Source organism: Furipterus horrens, unplaced genomic scaffold (genome assembly GCF_987537825.1).
Source record: "Furipterus horrens unplaced genomic scaffold, mFurHor1.1.pri manual_scaffold_5, whole genome shotgun sequence".
Classification (NCBI taxonomy): domain Eukaryota; kingdom Metazoa; phylum Chordata; class Mammalia; order Chiroptera; family Furipteridae; genus Furipterus; species Furipterus horrens.
The window spans coordinates 40,239,259-40,256,864 of NW_028327175.1; the positions used below are offsets into that span (position 1 = coordinate 40,239,259).

Below are 17,606 nucleotides of genomic sequence, written 5' to 3' on the forward strand. Positions count from 1 at the left end.
TTCTACCTTTCAATTTTTCATTTAATCATAGAAATGTGGATTCTTATGTATTTCTGGTACATATTTTGGTACTTAAATTTGTATATTTGGCATTTAGCCATTGATACCAGGCATGTAATCTCTGAATAAAGCCTGTTCCTGGGTCTTTGTTTCCCAAAAAGTATTTTAATATTGACACAAAAATAACTTTTTCTTCAAGCAGACACGCACACTGAACTATCAGATACACTGGGAGGCTAGTAGCCAGAAGGACAGAAACTTTTGCAAGAAATGGAGACTATGTAAAATAGACAGTGTTTTAATCTTTTCTTTCTCAGTTTCTGGGACTTAGCCTTGCACTTCTTAAAGTAAAACAAAAACAAGAAAAAAATGGAGGTGAGTGATTTTTGTGGCTTTTCTTATTATGATAAGATTCCTACACAGGTCTAGGAAAAGAGCATAGCTTTGCTCCTACAATTCTCAACTAGTCTGGCTAATTCTCTAGAGTAAATTCTTTAACAAGCTAAAGACTAACTCTCTAATGCAAACCATTGTAAATGCTTTAAAAGGAGACAAAGTACAAGAAGCATAGATGTTTCATACTTTGAGGAAAAATCATGCTATGAAAGACATCAAATAATCTTCCAATGAGAACATATGGTAGCCAAGTAAGTAAGAGCTGAATCCTCATTCCCTCTCTTTCCCAATCATCTTGTTTGTAAACAGAACAGAATCTGAATATAGTGACAGCTATAGCAATCATACTAAACATAAGCAGAACACCAGAACAAATCACATTTGCACAGTGCTTGAATATCAATGAATCATTCTACCTTTAATATATTGCTATCCTTACTAAAAATTGAATTTCTCTAAAGTATAGTTTTCTTTATTAAAACTGAGCACAGTATTAATTAGTAGCAACTATCTGAGGAAAAGAAGAAAACTCTTAAAAACTCAACAAAAGGAAGTGCAATTCATAATCTGAGCAACCTTGCATTCTCCGTTGATACAGATATCCCGTGAATCCGAATTGCACTGAGTCCCATCAATCACTGCGGGGGCACGTTCAGTGTAGAAATTGTAACCTTCAGCCAAGCAGTTTAATGCACAAGGTTTTACTCCACCTGGACAAATATAGTAAAAAAGAAATAAATGGAGTGGTTCTCCTAAGAAACAGTGATTCAATACTATCCATAGCAAATTTACAGTTCATATAGGCATCATTCCCTGATTATATTCGTAGGTATGTAGGTTTCTTTCGTCCTTTACTAAAATTTCATGTTTATTTTCATTGCTTTTGCAACTAAATGAAGGTCCTGCTAAGCAATTTTACAGTGTAAAAATTTTAGGTGTTTCCAATACATATTTACAATATATTGGGGGTCAAGAGAGATCACAGTGGAGGTACCTGAATGTTGAACAAATAAATGAAATAAAAACTATTTTTAAAAATGAACTAAGGAAAAAAGTTTAAGGAGGCTTGAGACAAAAACCTCATATGACAAAGAGGAATTTCTGCAACATATGTAACATGTAACTGAAGCTGATACAAAAACTCTACTACTTCAGCAGGAACATGGTAGTTGTAAAATAAAACTATTTGTACCTGTTTTAAACATATCAGATTCCATGAACATTGATTAAGCATGGAGATAAATTGTTATAGGATTAGCAAATTAAATATAAAATTAACCATAGCATTAAAATTGAATCATTAAAATAATATCTAATTTTATTTTGTGAGTAAATGCAAATATCTATTTATTTTGTGAATAAATGCTTATAATAACATGAGTATCTTTGTCATTGACATTTGTATTTTTTAAGGTTGATGTAAAAAATAGGCACAAATAATAGCAATTTAAAACAACAAGCAGAATACATATCATAACCTCATAGTATACTGGAAAAGTAGCAATAAATATGAATGTATTTTATTCAAAACAGTGCATGAAAAGGTATCTTTAAATATGACTTAAGAATACTTTGTGTTGGATCTTCATTTCATGAAGTTTGGAACCCTGTGCTCTTATTCTAATTATACTAAAATTTCTCTTTGAAATAAAGGAGACTACTTTTAATAAAGAAAATAAGGCAGAAAGATTAAACGACAAGCCTAGGTCTTAGTGAGGGCAGAAACCAGGTTGTTGTAGGGTGAAGTAGCTCGGTGATGAAGACAATGACAAATTAGAGACAGAACTTTCCACTGAAGGAGATCATTGCTACGGTTGATTGTTGTCATACAAGAAGACAGCCCAACATTGTCAGACATCCTGTTTTTTCCAAGAGAAGATGAAAACTTAGATTTTTGAAATATAAACTGTTCTTGCCAACTCATTCAAAGCTTTCAAAAATATTGTGGAGGGAAAAACATGTATTTTAAGTAAAATCTGTTCCTGAACTTCCTTCCAGTTTACAACCACTGGCTTAAGTTCATGTTTTCTTCCATTTTGTTTGTCTGTAGGCTATGACTTATAATGTTGGTATTAAGCATAGGTTAATGACACATTTTGCTGTCCTGAGCATGGAAATAAAGAGTAATAAATAAAATAATTTCTTTCTGAACCAATAATCAAGGTGTTTACATCTACTTTTGTAAGACTTTCATGAATAAAATTCCTCCAAACTTCCATGAATATTAAAGGTTTCTTTTCTTCATTATTACCCAATACAGTTGTTTTCCCTTTTTTTATAGTAATGCTTTGAAATTTAAGGTAGCTTTTTATATAACAGGCTTTTAAAAGAGAACACTAGTCTTCTATTTATTCAAGTTTAATACTATATTAATTATGTGAGGTAGTATTTGCTAGGCAAGACATGTAATTGCTATAGTTGTATTTCTTATGCCACTACACAATGTGATAATAATAGGAATAAATTTCCTCTTTTTTCAAAAAACTGCTAAAAATGTATTTAGCTTCCTCTGCTATAATGAGTTTTCAGAAGAGGTATTGCTATTATTTCAAGGGATTTAAGGTGATTCTCTAAATGGAAGGTCACTTACCAATCACTTTCAGTTAAAGCTTATTATGAATTTAGGGTTAATTCATTCTACACACAATTGTCTAGATTCTAATTATTAAATCTATGGATTAAATCAGACACTTAATTCTTCTTCTACAGCAAGACAAAACAATCCCAAATGCATATGCATCGAATAAAAGTGATTCAAAATACGTGGAACAAAAACTTATTTTTAAAAAAACCTAAGAAAAATAATAATTCAAGATTTTAACACGAACTAGAGCAGACAAAAATCAGAAAGAATATAAAACATTTGAATAACACTATCAGCCTACTTGACCTCATAGATATCTATAGAACACTATATCCAAAAATTGCACAAAATACATCTTTTATAAGTATACATAGAACACTCACAAACATGAATAATAAGCTGTATCATAAAACATTTCAACTAATTTTAAAATTTAATCCTACAGAATACTGTCTAACCACAATAACCTTAAATTATAAATCAATAATAAAAATTACAATATATAAAATATTTGGAAATAAAAATAATAGTTCTAAATAGTTCAAGGGTCAAAGAAGATATCATAAAGTAAATAAGGCAATATTTTTAACTGAAGAAAATAAAGACATATCAAATTTGGGATATGCAAAAGAGCAAAATAAATCCATAATAAAAAAAGAGACTATAAGAGGAAAAAATTAATGAAAGAGAAAAAAAGACAGTAATAAAGTACTAAAGCCAAAAGTTGATTCTCTGAAAAGATTAATAAAATTGATAAACCTCAAGTAAGACTGATCAAGAAAAAGAGATATATATTATGAATATCAGAAATGAAAGAGTATACATCACTACAGATCCTACAGATATTAAACAGGATAATAAGAGAATGCTATGATCAGTTTTCTGTCAATGAATTGGACAACATGGAAGTAAATAAATTTATCGACATAAATTCAAAAACTCACATACCAAGCCTATGTGATTTTACTAGTGAAATTTGTTTTAAGGGAGAAATAATACCAATGTTACAAACTTTTTAAAAATAAATAAGAATTCCATTTTGAGAAGCCAAAGTAACTCTGATGCCAAAACTTGTCAAACACATGACAACAATAAAATTTAGAAATTAGTTTTCCTTATGAACATAGTTGAAAACATCCTTAATAAAATATTAGCAATTAAATCCAATAATATATAAAAAAGATAATAAATCATCATCACATGGGGTTTATCCTGGGAATAAAAGGTTGGCTTGATATTATAAAGTCTATCGAGTAATTCACCATATTAACAGAATAAAGAAGAAAATCATATATAATTAACACAGGCACAAATTATACTGAAGGACCAACACAGTGCATTAAAGCACGGAAATGAAATAAAAAGCATAAGGATTGAAACAGCCTCTATTTTCAAATAACATGACTATTGAGCAAAAAAATCCTAAGGTAACAAAATACAAAGTTAATAGATAAAAATCAATCTTATTTTTATATACTAGAGTTAACAATTAAAAATGAAAAATTTAAAACTTTTATTTACAATAGTGTAAAAACACATAAATCACTCAGAAATAGATATAACGAAAGATGTAAAGTCCTAACACCTAAAGCTACGATACATAGCAGAGCGAAGGTAAAGAGAACACAAATACAGATAGATAAATAGCATGTTCATAAATGGGAAAATTCAATATTTGAATTGATCAGCTCTCTCTCTATTGATCTATAGATTCAACATGATAACAAGCATAAGCCCAGCATGTTTTTTCTATAGAAATTAACAAAGTTTATAATTATATGGAAATGCAAAGCACTTAGAATAACCAAATAACTCTTTAAAAAAAGATCACAGTTGGAGGAACCTATGCTACCTGTTCAAGACTATACAGTTACAGTAATTAAGTTAGTATGGTACTAACATAGGGTTGACAAATAGATTGATTAAACAAAACAGAGTCCATAAATACACTATAAATACACACCATACCTCTAAATTATTTTTAGATTGTGCACCTAAGTGTAAAGATCAAAAACATGGCTTGTAGAGAAAACATAAGAAGATACAATCTTGAGCTGAAGTAGGCAAAGCTTTCTAAGACTAGACACAGAACACAATAACCATAAAAGAAAAAAACTGAAAAATTAGAATTCATTAAAATTAAAATCCTATATTCATCGAAAACACCATGAAAAAAGGAACAGGAGAGCCACAAGACCATGAGAAAATACTTGAAAAACTTGTCTGATAAATGACTGCCACTTGAGAATAAAAAGATAAAATTCCAATTAAAAAAACAGGCAGAGAATTTGAACACTACAAAAGAAGATATGTAAATGGTCAACAAGCACATGAAAATGCATTCAGCATAATCAATAATCAAATTAAAACTACATTGTGACACCATTATACACCATCTAGAAAAAGCCTGAAAACACCAAATGCTGGCAAGGATGTGGAACAAACAGAACTCATACATTGTGGGAGTGTGATATAGTACAATCATTCTGGAAAAATATCTGGCACTAAACTCCACACCTACCCTATTATCCAGCAATTCTACCACTAAGTATTTACCCAAGAGAAATGAAAACATATGCCCACAAAAAGATGTGTATGCAAATGTTTACAGCAGCTTATTCATAACAACTGTGAACTAGAAACACCCCAAGTGTCCATCAATAGCAGAATGAAAAAGAAAACTGGTTATTATACTTAATACTGCTTAGCAATAAAAAAAAAAGAACTACTTATACATGCAATAATGCAGATAGATTTCAAAAGTATTAGGCTTAAAGAAGCCCTGCACCAAAAAGTATATACAACAATTTCATTTATATGAAGTTCTGGAATAGGCAAAATTAATCTGTGGTAAGAAAAAAATCAGAATAGTATTTGCCTCTTAGAACAAGTCAGTAGAGGCAGCTCTTGACTGGAAAGGACCATGGAGGTAATGGTAATGTTCTATACTTCAGTAGGGTTCTACAGGCGTATGCAATTGTCAAAACTCAGGAAGAGCAGAGTTAAGATTTGTGCATTTCATTGTACATACTCCTACCTCAAAAGAAAAAAAGCAAATAAATATTGAACTGTGGTTAATGTTATACATGCTTAAGAATTTACAGGAAAGTATATTATTAATGACAACAATAACAATATATTTTGAAATGTAACCCAAAAAATAGGATAGATTGATGAAGGGATAGAGAGATGACTAGACATGTAATAAAAAATGTATACTAAAATGTTAATTGTAGAATCTTAATGGTGGGTAAACACTTGTCATTGTAAAATTATTTCAATATTGTTCTATGTTTGAACATTTTCAAAAATGTTAAAACAAGCAAAATTTTTAAACACACATTCAATTTCTCCAACAGAAAATTTTAACAAATTTTAGTTTGTATTTTGGGAGCGTAAGCAAACTTCTTGCACTTACTGGACAACTGGTGTTTGATACATGTCCAAATTAAAGAGCAAAAATGTTTCCCAACACTAAAAAAGAACAAAGAAAGTCTATGGAAATATCTGTAGCCTTTTCTAGAGAAAGAACAAAGATTTTCCTGGACTCTTTGAGTTGATTTATATTGTTATAATTTGTTTTTAAGGTAGTAATACTAAGTACTCCCTGATTATAAACGATTATCGTGTCATGTCCATATATATCAAAGAAGTCAAGAACTCAAAAATATTATTTAGTTTTATATCAAAACTTTGTATGCTGTTACACAGAATTAAGTTTTAAAAAATGATTTCTGATCATTTGTACTAACATATACATGTTTATTATAGGGAACTTTATAGTACTATAAGCATTTTCTTGCTTTCATTTACAAGTAGTTATTTTTGTATGTGTAGGAATGTATGTGTGTGTTCGTATATATTTTTATATTATTTTATGTTTGCAAAGCTCCCAAGCATGATGAATGCTCTGCCAGGTTATACATTACCTCCAGTATAGGGTTTCCACTTATAATACTTTCCACGGAAAGGCATACTGTCAAAGTCTGCACATTGTTTCTCTCGAAAATCTTGGGCCCCCAAAGGACATGGCTAAAATAAAATAAAATCATAAATGGTACGATTGTTGAAAAATTCCAAAACCAAGGGACAATGTCCCTAAAGTTAAAATTGCCTGAAATCCATCACCTGAGTTCACTGCCGTACTCTCTGCCTGTAATTCTGGCATTTGCTTTACTGTTTTACAACCAGCATTCAGACTAAAGTGTCTGAATGGCAATCTTAGCCACAGAAGAAATAACTGAAGTCATTTAAACAAAGTTAAGCCCTAGACAGTTTCCATAGAACTTTACATTCAGTGCATGTCATTGTCCACTTTGCAATCAGTCCATCAGATACCTCCTTATAACACACATAAAAATTAGAAAAAGAAGCTAGAACACAAAATCTTTTTTTGGTAGCAGTATTTGAGGTCCAGTTGCCCCAGCTACTCCCAACTCTTTATTTTAAGGAATCAAGAGGCAGGTTTGTAACATGACATTCACCACTATTAATTGTGGTTTGGATCCCTACTACTATAGTTGTTTACTGTCTAGCTCTGTCAAAAACCATATTTTAAGACACGGGATGAGTTGGGCAAAATGCTAGTCCTCAAGTCTAAACACCTTCAAATTCAGGGAATTTGGACTTAATAGGATTTACATTTAATCTTTAACATCACCAAAAAAAAAAAATAATAATTTGGTTCAAAACATGTACATGCGTTGGGTGGAAGAGAGAGAAAGATGTTGGGAAGGTGAAGAGAGAATTATTTGTTTTTAAAAATTTGGAATGCTTTTTCTACCTGAATTTTTAGAGAGGAAAATCTTGCCAATCTAGCTAGGTACAGATGCCAAATACCACAAGGCCATCCTAAATTCAGTTTAAGTTCATAAAGAATTAAAAGTATAACATCTCATAATGTTTGAGCAACATGGCCTAATTTGACATATCTTTTGTGGAGTTCTGCAGCTGTTGCACCTGAAACACAAAGCTACTACTTTTGAAACACTGACCAAGAAACACCCACTTTAAATATGGAAGAACAAAGCAAGTCATTAGATAAAATTATTAATTGTGGATAAATGATGAGTATGTTACAGACACTCATTTTCAGGACTTTTTACCATCTTCCCTTGTATCTCTACATTTACTAAATATAGTTTTCTGAGGTCAGTATATTGCAAACAGTTCCTTGAAGCATGTGCAAAACTAATAGACCATGATGTGCAAGTATTTGCATGGTCATCATTACTTCCTATATACTGTGGTTCAAATGTCTACCATATAAAGTCCAAAGCCTGAGATTCTGAAAATAGTGATAGCAAGTCTACCTTCTTTTATGATCACTGCATTTCAAAATATTTTCTGCACATTAAACTATGACACTACAATGTCAAACCTAATGATTCTGTTTTTCAAATTACCCTTCTTACTTATCTTAATTTTTGTTATTGTTATTATGGATCTTAGAGAGAGAGGGAGAGAGAGAGAGAGGAAGAGAGACAGAGAAAAAACAATTTATTGTTCCACTCATTTATGCATTCATTGGTTGATTCTTATATGTGTCCTGATCGGGGAGGGAACCTGAAACCTTGGTGTATCAGGATGACACTCCAACCAGCTGAACTAGCCCACCAAGGGCCACCTTACCTGTTTTTTGTATTTTTAAATGCAAAACAACTATGAACCATAGGTTCATAGCGCATCATGTTGGAAAGATATGCTTCCAGTGTCTTTTGTTTCATGGTGGGCTAATGCTTCCCTTTTCTAGCCATTTTCAGGAAATTCCACACAAGGACTGAAGTTGTCAGTGGCTTTGCCATAGAGCAAGACTAATTTCTAGGCAAATATTATCAATTTTTAAAAATACAAGTAATTTTAACTCTCGCTACAAATTTTCACATAAAACTTAGCTATTTGTAAAGCACCGATCACCTAAAAGTTCATGCAAGCACAGCTTTCCATCTAGTTGGTGAAACAAGATACAAATAGAAAAAAACTACAGCACTGTTTCAGGCAATCAGCATATGATGGCATGTACAGGCTGCCCATAGGTGCTACATCAAGGTGAACAATCAATGGGTCATGTGATTACTTAGGGAAACATTTCCTCTGGAAGCAAATCTTGAGTGTAGTATAATTATAATAAAAATATAATAAATAATGTTTGTAACATTATAAGATATTATAAGAATTCAGTTGGTTAAGAGGAAGGACTTTGGGGAGGAGGGAACTATTAAGAATAAAGCCAAGTAGGCTTTGGGGACAAGAAGAAGGTCATATGGTGGGAATAGTTGGAGAAAGGCTATTCTGGATGAAAGAAACTGTATGGGAGCATAAGAGGAGGTGACATTTCATAGAAAAGCACTAGTACCTAAAAGAGCCTCAAATTAACAAACTATCATGAGGGCCGTTCACTTAAGAACAAAAATCCTATTATTAACTATCCTGTAAAGATTCTCCTAAGGGAGGTAAAATGGTCCAATAGAAGGATATTACTGTTTAAAGAACTCGGATAACATTTCATAAATTTCTGATCTACTCTTTTCTTGTGATAACCACTCCGAGGGTAAGCATAACAAAAATATTAAAATGACAACAGCAACTTTGCATTTACTAAGCCATTTAGTAAGTACCTACTCTGTGGCACATTGTTCAGAGGTCTCGAAATGTATTATCTATTTAATGTCTGTCAACACTCTTATGAAGTAGTTGTAATTGATAATCCCATTTTACAACAGAGTAAACTGGGTACAGAGAGGTTTGCTTAGTAGTAGTTTCAGGGTGCAAGGAGACCTCTGTGGATGCTAAGTGCTGCAAGGTTTTAGCTCTGTTAAGATGTACAAAACATAACAGGAGTAACTTGGGCTATAGACTTAGCCTTGTCATCTCCAGCTGCAAGTTTCTTATCTTCTCCAAAGTACTTTCTTTTCCTCATTTATAGAATGAGAGGGCCAAGTCTTCTAAAATAAGAATTTTGGAGTAAGGCAGATCTGGATTCAATTCTAACTCGGTCATTTGTTTAATTCACAGCCTTGAGAAATATACTTCATTTTCCAAGTCTCACCTATAAACTGGGTATTTACTCCTCAGTGAAGGTTCATGTAAAATATTTAGCTCTGTACCCGGCATATGGTAGCTCTGAATAATTACTGGCCGCTGTGCTGGTCTTGGGTCAAGTATCCTTAGACTCATCCCTCACCTTCTCCTGCTCCGCTCTGTACCTCAGGGAACAAACTCTGTACACTCCATTTCCCGGGCTTCTGTGCCAGTTGACTTCTGATTGGGTTCAGGCAATGGAGGGCACTAGTGGGAGAAGCCAGGGTATTTCTCTTATTTCCTCTCTACTTCAGGAAGCATTTTAGGCAGAAGTTGAATATTTTCTGTGGCTCCAACTTCAAACAGAAGCCCGACACCTCCATCCCAATCTATGCTTCCAGCTTCTGCTGTGTGATTCCAGCCTCTGGACTCTGATAAAACTACCTCCTTCCTGGGTCTCTCTGGTAGGATTAGGGGCATCTTCCTGCTGACTCTGATCTATGGGCTTGCAAGCCTTCTCTATCACCATGTAACCAATTCCTTACATTAAAGTCCCTCTATTTAAATATTCAGAGTGATTTATATTATTATGGTTGGATCTTTATTGATATAAAAATCAATAATAAAAAAGAAGAAGGAGGAGAAGGAAGAAAGGAGGGGATTGGTAGGCTGAATACAGACACATTTCCATGTGCTATTTTTTACCATTTATTGGTTTAGGGTATACAACTTGGCAAACTTTTTCTGTAAAGGGCAACATAGTAAATATTTTAAGTTTTGTGTTCCATACAGTGTCCATTGTGACTATTCAACTCTGCCACTATAATGTGGAAGAAGCCATAGACAATATAGTAAATGGTCAGGACTGAGTTCCAATGAAGTTTAATTTACAAAAAGAGATGATGGGCCAAATTTGGCCCAAGAGGTAGAATTTGCCAACCCCTGACATCTGTCTGACAGCATTCTGTGGAAGAACCAAACTTAACTAACTTTTGAGTCAATATCAAACCATACACTTTTAAGAATTGATGTTAGAAGTAATGTAATCTAATTTGCATGTTGTTCTTAAATGTCCTCCACAATTATCCCCAAAGTGGTCTGAATTTGTTTTGATTAGAAATAAGCTCAGTAGGAATCTTTTACACTGGTTCCAAAGAATGAGACTGATCAAAGAACAGTTCATTTCTTGAGAATAACATTACATAGAATATATTTTTTGGTTTTTGTGTAGGAAGAGTGGAGAGTTTAAGGAGTAACCCTTTTTAAATTATTTAGGGATTATAAAGGCCGACACTATGCTGAAATCCTAACATAGAACAATGGCGTCAGCAACCACTTTTTTATGCAAAGCCTGACAGGTCTTCAGCCTCCTAGAGCTAACACTAATCAAGCATCCTCTTCTTTTAAAAAGTGACCAGCAGGGCCTCACATAAATCCAGAGAGCAAAGCTGCAGGTCTCAGCACCTTTTAATCTTGCTATTTTCAAAAAAAAATTTTTTAAATTAATATTATCATTTTTTATGACCACCTTTTTTTCAGAGATGTGTTAAGTTAGCACATTCTATAGACTATTTTATGTTTCCAATTTTACTGATAGTTTAAAAGCATCTCCTTTCGACTTAATGCTTTTTATGGTAGATAAGTCTTAAAAAGGATAATTCACTGAGGACATAAAAGTAGCTATAGAAAGAAATCTCAGCTTCTGCTGACAAACTTCCCAGTGGCATTTTTATACTGGGCTTCCAATCCTGGTTTTGCCCTGAAGAACAGGGTGACCGTGGCAAGTCCGGGAATCCCTTTGTGCCTTCTTTCTTTTCATTTGCAAAACACACCTCAAATGCCCATAACTTTAACAGAAACATATCCCCAAATGTTTTGCAAATGAGGAAAATTCTGAAAACACTGTACTATTATAGGTAGTAAAGAGTGAAAAGCAAGCTGAGAATGAAAACATTTTTTCCTTTCCCTCTCCGCTTCCTAACTAGGAGATGGGCAGGCAGAAGGCACGAGGATTCCTACTGCTCAGGGAAAATCGCAAAATGAGCTAAACTGGCATTTTGTTCTTCTACATCCTTTATGTCTTTCTCATCTTCTGTTTCTCCTTTCCTTTCTCACTTTCACACCAAACACTTTTACTTCTCCACTATTACACTAGAATAACCTTTGACAATCCCAGAATTTAATTCTCTTCTTCCTTTCCAGGACAGCAATCATATTCTTAGCAAACAATACTTCATTAGTTGAGCTGGGAAAGCATAAGCAGAGTTTGGATTCCAACCAGTGCTCACTGAACAAGTCATGCACTTGACAATGGACAGTGAAGAAGGGCCAGGGTTCTGTTTGTTCACCCAGACAAGCATCTTTTTCTTAATTACACAAAAAAATGCTACACGGGTTTAAAAAGACCTTGCTTCCACACCCTCTCTTACAAGTTGCCAACAAATTTCCTGATTTCCTACTTATCAGGTACTGTCTGATTATCTCATTAAAGTAATTCAAAGGGCATTTCCAAGGTTAAATTTTGTATTCAATGCAAACAATGAATCATTGCAACCCCGGTTTGACCCAATCTTCTTATCTTTTGTCCCTTCAGAGTTTCTAGTTCTTTGTTTTTTCATGGTACATTTAAAAAATATTTGTCCTTCTCCTTTATAAAAATGATTTCAAAATTTAATGCATGAAAGTACTTTTTAATCTACAGAACATAAATGTATATAACAATAGTTACTCTGTGTTGAGTACAAGTTAAATGTTAAAAATAGCACTAGATATTTTACACGTGTTACTACTTTTAATTTTCAAACAGCCCTGCAAGTTTGATGTAATCATACTCCATATAGGAGCCCCCTGAAGTGTTGTGAGGTTAGAAGTCTTGCCAAGGTCAAACAGCAACAAGCGTTCCAGGCAGGATTTAAATTTTAGTCAATTTGAATCCAAAGTCCATACTTCATTCACTACAATTCTTCCTCTAGATATAGCTTATGCTTTTCCTGTGCACCACGACCAAGGCAATCACATGACTTACTGACCTTAAGCAATGGACTGGGGAGGGAAAAAATAACACAGAATAACATGCCGTTCTAGCACAACTGACTGAGAAAAAACCCAGGTACCACACAATCTATGCTTAAATTGTACAACGAACCACAGATAATCTGGAAGAGTCCCTTTGACTCCATAACTTTTTATAGTTTTGATGCATAAAGTAAAGAAGGGAAATGAAATGCTTAAGATGCAGGAATAATATGACTTTCTATTGCAGCCAAAGTGGAACTTAGGTTTTCATCAGAAGCTCTGTCCTAGTTAAATACATTATCAGCAGACACAAGAATCACAAAAAAATATCAAACAGGAAAAACACAAGGATTTTCTTAGCCTTGGAAAGCACCTAAGTAATGCTGGGAAATTCTTTTTAGAAATGCAGAAAAGTCCTTTTCATAGTAACTAATATTTCTTCTTTAGGCTTTGATATAATTTTTGGCTTATAAACTTAAGATAGCCATCTTTTTACTTCTTACAAAAAAAAATCAAGTTATCAAGTAAGGTATTCACAATAGCTATAAAGCCTATTTAAAATAGTTGTACTATATACATCAATATTTACTCTGCGAGAATGTTTTACATAATAGTTTTAAGTCATTGGAATGAAAAATTGTTCAGGAAGGCAAAAATGCCTGATTAATAGTCAACATTTTTTATGCCAGTAAAAAGATTTCATGTAGATAATAATCAAAAGTTAGTTCCTACCTTTCAGCAAATAATGCAAGGATCTGGAGTCTTTACTTCGCATATTGGTACCATCAGTTAGTTCCTACCTACACATTTATGAAAATTGCAAGGACCTTGTCAATTATTTATTTCTATGTCCAAAGGGAGGAACTCTGACCTCAAGGAATGAACTCTTAGCATCATTACTTCCATAAAATTCTGGTCTCCAAACCCAACTTCCACACGGCCATCACCAAACATTGTATTGTAGTTCCTGGTTTAATGGCAAGACCAAACGTCATCCAATTCTCCTGTATCTTTCATAAAGGTTCCTGGATTCTCCGTAGTTTTAAGATGAAATTCGTTTGCTCATGCCATGGCTATTATCTCTACCTGCTAGTCTGTCCTGGGGCCATCATGTGGATGTCAAAGAAAGAGTCCTTGTCTAGATTCTTTTGAAGGCTTTTGATGGATATTTGATGGGTATGACCAGAGGTGATACCCATCAAATAATCCTGCTGCAGGTAATAAGCCTCAGAGTCCTGTGTGAGAATATCTTTGGCCTCTAGGTTGGTTATAGTGCTATTGAGAGTGGTCAGGCCAATTTTGCAGCTGAACACCCATTTGGATCTATTTTAAAATCTTTAGCATTAAGATATTTTTCTTTATAAGTTGCCTCTTTGATCTCTGTGGGTCTTATTCTTTAAAACTGGGGTAAGTGGGACAGGAACTAATGGAAACACTCGCTCTTTTATTCCTACCCCTCCTATACCCTTCAAATGTCTGTGGCTATCTTTGTGCGAGCCACTTTTGTTTGGCCTACATTAGCTCTAGGTTCTAATTTCTCCTCTAACCTAAGCAAAAACAGTACTGGGAACCTCGTATGATTCAATCTGATTTACCACAGTGTAGGGATCCACATAGGAGAAGCATCAAAGCTTCGAAATAGTAAAGTATTTCCTTGTGGCTGCATTGTTTTTTGTCATAGCAACTACACATCATGAATTTTAGAACTGATAGTGTTTGCTTCTTTACCTGGGTCACTAGAAAACTCAGAGCACAATTTGTGGCCCACCTTTAGTGTGTGGCAGGACGTATTTAAGGTACTGACCCAGGTTTATATTATTTTTCTTTCCCTATAATTTTCTAATTTATTCTAATTTTCAGTTGTGATTTTAATGAAGCTAATTCAACTCTAATCAGAGCTCAAACTTATAATAATAATTATGATTATATGTAAAAACACGAAAACTAAGCAGTAATCTCTAATACCATCTGGTCAACCACAGATGAGAAGGTCAAGACTAGTTACTATATGGGAAACTGATAGCTTATATGGAATGGGTTGCAAGATCTTAAAAGGAATGCAACTAGGATTGATCAAATACATGAAGGCATACATCAGAAAGCACAGGGCAAACCTCAAAGGTTCCTAACACTAAATTAAGAGCCTAGTGGTCTGGCTGTTTGACTGCTTGACATCATCTCATCCTGGGCACTAGTCTGAAAATTCTTCCACAATCATGAATTTGTCCTTTATACTGGAAAGTTTGATTTGGAGTGCAAGAATTGAAGGTGAGGGGGAGAAGGTAGAAGGAGGTGGAGGAGGGCATAGGGGTGATAAATGATGATGAATGGAGACATGACTTGGGGCGGTGAACACACAATACAGTATACAGATGGTATGTTATAGAGTTGTACACCTGAAACCTACATAATTTGGTTATCCAGTGTCACCCCAATAAATTCAATTAAAAAAGGAAAAAAAGCCAAAAAGATGTATATATTGGAATATTATGCAGTTATTTAAAAATCATGCATTAAGAGACTTTTCATTTAGGGTGGAAATTATCAATTAGGATACAAAATTACATGTATGATAGAATATAGATATATGCAAATAAAAAAACAAATGAAATATGAATTTATCCTTTATATTAATTACTTCTATTTAAATCTCAAGAAAAGCTCTTGGATCACAAATGATCAAGCCAAAAATGCTTATGAATTGCTTTCTAGTTCTTGAGTATTAAACTGATTTTAACTAATTGGAAAGTTTTATCTAAGATCTTATTCACAGAGTCACTAAATATGATGTGCATAGTATTAAATTGTGTAAGACATGCACTAAGGCACAAGGCTGATCTGATAGAAGACCAGTATGCTCTATTGAATCCATCAGAATAATTAATAACAGACACCCAGGAATTATAGAATTAAAGAACATTTAAAGTATTATATCTTTAGAAAAAAGTACAAAGGTTAACCTAAAGGATACAAACACAATAACTCTATAATGCTCCTATAGCAACACCCATTCCATGATAACTGGAAAATGCTGAAGTCTTGCTTGTATTACTCTACCTTAACTCTAATCAATCACCCTTATAATTTATCATTAAATCCTCTATCCTATAATGTAGTCTACATAAATAGGAACTTTGAGAATACATTTTTAAAGTATAAGTTTCTGCCCTAATACAATAAATACATTTCTGAAAAATATCTTTTTGCAAAATTGCACACTAAAAATAACACACACCTAAGGGGAAAAGAGCATTAGAGGCAGACAAAAGAACACCAATGAAAACAATTAAGAATTCTAAGAAAATACTAGCACAATTTTTAAAACATGTGGCAAATTCCTAACAAAAGAGTACAAGAGTAAACATAGGAGTTTACCTATTTTTAAAAAGGTGAAAAAAGTTACTAAGGAAGGGTTGAAGTCACTGGGTTGTAAGGACAAGAGGCCAGTGCACAGAGGGCAGGCAGAAGCACACAGTGAGGACTGGGACCACAGAGCACGTGGCAAATTGAGCAAAAAGGAGAACGTAGGACAGATGGTCATCACGTCTCACACAATTTTCCTCTGCTTAGCTGTACCAATGCAATTTGACTTCAGTTGGTTGTACTGCTTAGTAGCACAAAATATGGGACAAAGATGATTCATGGAACCAAATCATTCAATCATTTGAGTTAATTTATGTAGCTGAAACAAAACTGTGACGGAACAGATTATACAAAAACTTTATAAATTCTCACAGTTTTTCTAGATTTATACTTTTAAAAAATGGAAATTAAAAATGTCTTACCAAGCCAAGACACTAATGAGGAGAACTCTCAGTATGGGCACAAAATATAGTTAAAATAATAGGTCTGATAGGTACTAAGTGCTCAATAAATGTTTAGCAGCAGCTAGTCCTACTGCTGCTGCCACCTCTACCAGTACAGAAGTCTCCCTTTTCCACAGTTTCAATTACCCAAGGTCCACTGCAGCCTGAAAATATTAAATGGAAAATTCCAGAAATAAACAGTTCATAAGTTTTACAATTGCATTTAAATTCTTTTAAAATTTAAATTCTATTCTGATTAGCATGGTAAAATCTCCCACAACCCCACTCCACCCCCTTGTCCAGTGCGTCATCTCATGTCATCACAAGAAGAAAGTGAGGACAGGACAATAAGATATTTTGAGAGGGACAGAGACCATATTCACATAACTTTTATTGCAGTATATTGTTATAACTGGTCTTTTTTATTATTCGTTGTTACTGTTCATCTCTTACCGTGCCTAATTTATAAGTTAAACGTTATTACAGGTATGTCCGTATGGAGGGGAGGTGTACAGGGTTTGGTGCTATCTATGGGCTCGGGAACCCACCGGGGATCTGAGAACCCATCCTGCTCAGATAAGGGCAGGCTACTGCAAAGAGAGAAACTGAAAGAGCTCGGACACAGATACCTGCAGCATAACCACTATCTATTACTCCTTACCTTCTTGCCAACAGTATTCTGCTCTTTTCGCAGGAATCTACTTCTCATGGAGTGACCTTAACCCCATTAGGAACATATCTGGATTAGTCTAAACCAATTATAGTAATCTCATTCTTTTTGCCCA

At 33.8% G+C, this 17,606-nt stretch overlaps 1 protein-coding gene across 2 annotated transcripts in view; it reads right to left on the reverse strand.

Moving 5' to 3' along the window:
* ADAMTS6 (ADAM metallopeptidase with thrombospondin type 1 motif 6) overlaps positions 1 to 17,606 on the reverse strand; it is a 247,161-nt gene that overhangs the window by 60,890 nt on the left and 168,665 nt on the right. For both annotated transcript variants that reach the window (XM_090276311.1, XM_090276313.1), the window contains exons 15-16: positions 6,910 to 7,012; positions 973 to 1,106 (exon numbers count right to left, since the gene is read on the reverse strand). In XM_090276311.1, coding sequence (XP_090132437.1) covers positions 973 to 1,106; positions 6,910 to 7,012 — 237 coding nt within the window. The remainder of the gene's footprint in view (positions 1 to 972; positions 1,107 to 6,909; positions 7,013 to 17,606) is intronic.